Raw genomic sequence first — 4,648 nt, 5'->3', positions numbered from 1 at the left:
GTGTGTGTGTGTGTGTGTGTGTGTGTGTGTGTGTGTGTGTGTGTGTGTGCAGATGTGTGCTTTATGACCATGTCACCATATGTGCCTGTTCTTTACAGATAAATACAGTGTATGTGCTCATCTGTGTACATTTTTCTGTGTGTAAATGTTTACATGGGGACAAAGATTGTACGGTATGGGCCAACGGTTATTGGATTATATGCACACTGCCTTTATATGTGTGTACAAATCACTACACAAATGACAGGATTAACAATTTTCTGCTTTAAACAGCTGTCAGTCTGCAATCAGTCAAAGTGGGTCGTGTTCAGTTCACACTGGTTTGGAAACTAAACATCTCTAATTGGAGCCTAAATTTAGGTTCTTGAACTACTGTTGGAAAGATCAGATCTGCTGCTCGTGGTTTAAAGTTGATGTAAAATATTTATACACTTGTCACTGTTAGAGGAAGTAAAAAAAACTTCAAACCTTAGACATTTAGTCCATGGTTTAGAAGAGTCGCTGTGTCTTTGTGAGTGGAAAACCAGATAGAGAAACATTTTTTTTCCCCCAAAGAGCCATTTTGGCTTAGTTAAAGAGCCACACATTGAACGAAATCAAAGGCACAGTTAGACATGAGTTACTCTGTTTTTCTGTTTAATTTTAAGTTATAATATCTTTTTAAATTAAAGGGAAAACAAGGCAAATATGCTTAATGACATTTTAAGTTATCCCACCCCAATAATAAGTTTGTAGCATTGTTTTAATATATAGTCAATGCCCTCCATTATTTTCCTTTCCTATCCAATGCACTGCCTGTGATCTTTTGTTTTTTATGTGGGGATGCTAGCAGTAACAGCTAACTTCAACAAACATGCAACACCCAACACGTAGTGCTAGGGCAGCCTAAAATGTCAAGATGAAGGCTACATTAGACTACAGCTAACTTAATAACCACTACTAAGTAAATTAGCATTTTACAGCAACATAATGCCACGTTAACACAGCCACTAAAAACAAGTTAGCTAGCTAACATATATACCTCTGACCAAGACACTGCAGACACCAGCATTAGCAGATTGCAGGTGTAGGTTTAAAATCCACTTTTTACGGCATTGCTCTTTGAGCTTTCTACATTTTGTGTTTGACAAACCTTTTTTGTGTGTGTTTGACAATCTTTCATATTCAATAAAACCTTTTTTCCTTTTCTCTGTTTGAACTATTGGAACAGCCGTAATCTATACAAAAGTGGGCATTTTCCCAGATATCAGATCCTCAGCTATTTAACTTCTCGCCCTCCAACTGCATTTCAGGCTCTTGTACTGAATTGTGATGTCACTTGAAACCAACGTATTCTATGTAAAAGCTTTTTTTTTTTTNAATGTATGTACAAATAAAAAGTAAAACTGAAAAATATATATTTTAAAAAACAGTCAAATTTGAATTGTGTTAAAAAATATAAATTAAACGAGAATTAAATTACAAAACATGAGGTGAAGTTCTTTTTTAATTGAATTGGTGCATTTTAAGTGTATTTATTTATTAGTGGTTTATTTATATATTTCTACTTTTATTTATAATTATGTCAGTGTCGGTCCTCCATACTGCAGAACTTGGAAGGTAAATCAATGACTGAATCAGGTGTGTTGGAGCAGGAAAAACGTAAATCATGTAGGGCTGCGGCCCTCGAGGACCAGGATTGCCCACCCCTGATCTATATAAAATCATCAAGTTAAGCAAAACAGTCACATTTAACAATCTTTACATTTCTTCTATCATAAGACTATACCATGTGTATGTAATTAAAATCAGTATATAACCTAAACCCCAAAAAATGTCTTCAGATGAATGAAGTTTGGTGGCGATGGAGAGACTGCAAGAGTGGGAGAATTTAACATGCCACACACCATACACTAACCCCGCCCCTTTCCGCCCTTATAATATAAAGTATACAGTATAAAAAAATGAATACCGCCCAGCTTTAGTTAGTACCAGTTTGAGGTAAAAATGACAAAAATAAATCCTTAATTAACATCTTCAGTCATACATTAAGTGGTATTTCTTTTCATGCATTTAGTTGCCAGAATCCAGAAACAGTTTTCCAGGTGGTTTACATATTAACTGGTCTTTAGTGCTCCTTCATTAAATATTTCTCTGTCTCTAATGATCTAATTAACCAAGTAAAAATACTGACATGCTGTATTGTCTGGAGGCATGTGACGCCCTAGTTAACTTTCATCCATGTTACTGGATGAATAAGTTTTATGTTTGATGTTTTAACTGAATGAGACATCTACCCTGAGGAGGCATCTTTCATTGAAACCTGACAATGTAGATATTATAAAACAGTGAGACCTTCAGCTGAGCTAATTATGTCATAGGCGTATTTCCATCATCAAGGTCCCTGATAAATCATGATCATTTTTGAAAATATTTCATACTTTTTTAGGTCCTAACAGACAAGAAAGTGAACTAATTATGCTTTTGAATGAGAGTTTGAACGTTTTCAAGAACACAAAATCGACCACCATGGTGCCAAACCTTTATCTGTTCTGGGAGTCCTTGCTGCAGATCTTTGCAGCTGTTTTCAGTTCAAAGAAAAAGCAAAGTCAAAAGTGTGAACAAGTTTGTTCTTGTCTTATAGCCTTTTTGTTCCCACCTAAACTGTGTTTCCCTCCTATGATCTCTTGTAGGTACCTTTTGTGTCTGCAGCTGCGTGAGGATGTGGCTTCCGGACGGCTGCCTTGTTCGTTCGTCACTCATGCTCTGCTGGGGTCGTACACACTGCAGGTGCATCATATGTCCTTTATCCTGTGTTTTTTAGTGTTTTAGGTACATAAGTGCACAGTTTATCCAAGTGTTGGTGTCAGTTTTCAGAAATAGTTTAATTTCATCATTTAGGCCGAGTTTGGTGACTATGAGCCTGACCAGCCTCGCCCTTTGGACTTCATCAATCAGCTGACTTTTGAGCCCGGTCAGAACAAAGAGATGGAGGAGAAGATTCTTGAGCTCCACAAATCCCACAGGTCAGAAACAGCAGGTTGTCAGAAACTCTCAGCGAGGGTTTCTCAGTAGCAAGTGTGAGTTTTTCTATTTGTTTTCCCAGCTGCGTTTTAACCCTCTGACTGCAGTTCATATTTACTGTATCCTGCTACGGTTTGTGAAGCAAAAACAACGGGCTTTTTCTTTCTTCAAAGGGGCATGACTCCAGCCCAAGCTGACCTCCAGTTTCTAGAAAACGCCAAGAAACTGTCCATGTACGGGGTGGACCTGCACCACGCTAAGGTACGAATGCATGAACGAATCCTCTCTCGTGCTTCTCTCTTCCGCTCCCCACCCCATTGTTGTTGACATCTGGGGATTAGCACAGTTCCTTTGATGTGGGGAAAGCATGTCAGTGTGCCTGCATGTTTGCGCTGCTGTGTGTGTGTGTGTGTGTGTTTGTGTCAGATTTACACAAACTTCTCAGGAGGAGTCCTTTGATCTCTCTTTGAGTTGGGATTGTACTTTTATGTAATGATGAACATCTGAGCAGTTTGTTGCCAACAGTTTACTTTGAGCTTGAGCTGCAACTGTGTCAGGATAATCTTTGTCTCTTGTTTTGACATTGTGTGTGTCATTCAGTGTAAGGGATAGTAGAATGACARAGAAGCTGATAAAGTAAATTTGAATAATGCTGTTGAATGGTTGAAAGGCTACACATTGAAGAAAAAAACATGCAAATTTAATGAGGGAACAACATGCATCCAAAAAATGATGCTGGATGAAGTTAATGTTTTGTCTGTCAATTTTTACGTCTAAATCGAAAAAGGAATTTGTTTCACTTTTGACATCAGACTCAAAGTGATGGGAGGGCAGGCAGAGAGGATTTAGACCAGTTTGTGAACCTCTGTTGTGCGTGTGGTTCTGGTTAATGTTTAACTTCAGTGCTCAGGTTTTCTCAGTCATTATAGGCCTGGGTGCCTCACTGAGCTCTGCCTTTTAGAACCATTCTTTCACTATAAAGACAGCAGGCCTGTTCAGGATTCATGTAGTTTTGATAGATTTTAACAGAAACAAAGTGTTTTTCCACAAGCAAAAAGGAAAAAAAAAAACCCATAAATTACTAATTTAAAAAATAAATAAATTGTCAAGTCATGTTTTTCAGTCGAATTTTTGTTTTGCTTTTTAAGAGAATATTAACTAATAAAAAAAATAAGTGTACATTTTGTGTAATTTTAGCTCCTGTGGAGTTTCTCTTGGCGGCGTCTGTGTGTAAGGTAGAGGGTTTGTGCTTGTGTGCGTAAAGAAATAGTTGCACTGCGATGCCAGATTTTCTCAGATTAAATAATTCATATGACGTGATCTCCATTGTTTTCCAGTTTGTTGCACATGTGTGYAGGTTTTAGTGAGTGGAAACGAGGACAGATGGAGTAATGATGCTATGGTCTTTTGTTGGAACGAGATGATAAAATGAGAAATGGATGTGGGCTGCATGGTGTTGAAGACAGCAGTGATGACATTGATCTTGTTAAACAGAAAGATTACAGTGACGTCAGAGGACTGTTCTTGGTTCTATCCTTGCTTCTTAAACCCATGCAGATCACCGTAACTAGGGGTGTAAGAAAATATCGATACACTGAAATATCGTGATATTTCATTTCCCAATACTGTATCGATATTCTAAAGC

General features: G+C 37.7%; 1 protein-coding gene across 1 annotated transcript in view; it reads left to right on the top strand.

The window, feature by feature from the left end:
* Positions 1-4,648, top strand: part of epb41l2 (erythrocyte membrane protein band 4.1 like 2) — a gene marked incomplete in the record, with an annotated part of 68,659 nt that overhangs the window by 28,182 nt on the left and 35,829 nt on the right. The window contains 3 exon segments of the mRNA XM_014011900.1: positions 2,673-2,769; positions 2,881-3,005; positions 3,177-3,264. Of these exon segments, the coding sequence (XP_013867354.1) occupies positions 2,673-2,769; positions 2,881-3,005; positions 3,177-3,264 (310 nt within the window).

Source organism: Austrofundulus limnaeus, unplaced genomic scaffold, assembly GCF_001266775.1.
Source record: "Austrofundulus limnaeus strain Quisiro unplaced genomic scaffold, Austrofundulus_limnaeus-1.0 Scaffold86, whole genome shotgun sequence".
In the NCBI taxonomy this organism is placed as follows: Eukaryota; Metazoa; Chordata; class Actinopteri; order Cyprinodontiformes; family Rivulidae; genus Austrofundulus; species Austrofundulus limnaeus.
Note: the sequence above shows the minus strand (reverse complement) of the source record. Positions and strands in the feature narration are given on the sequence as shown.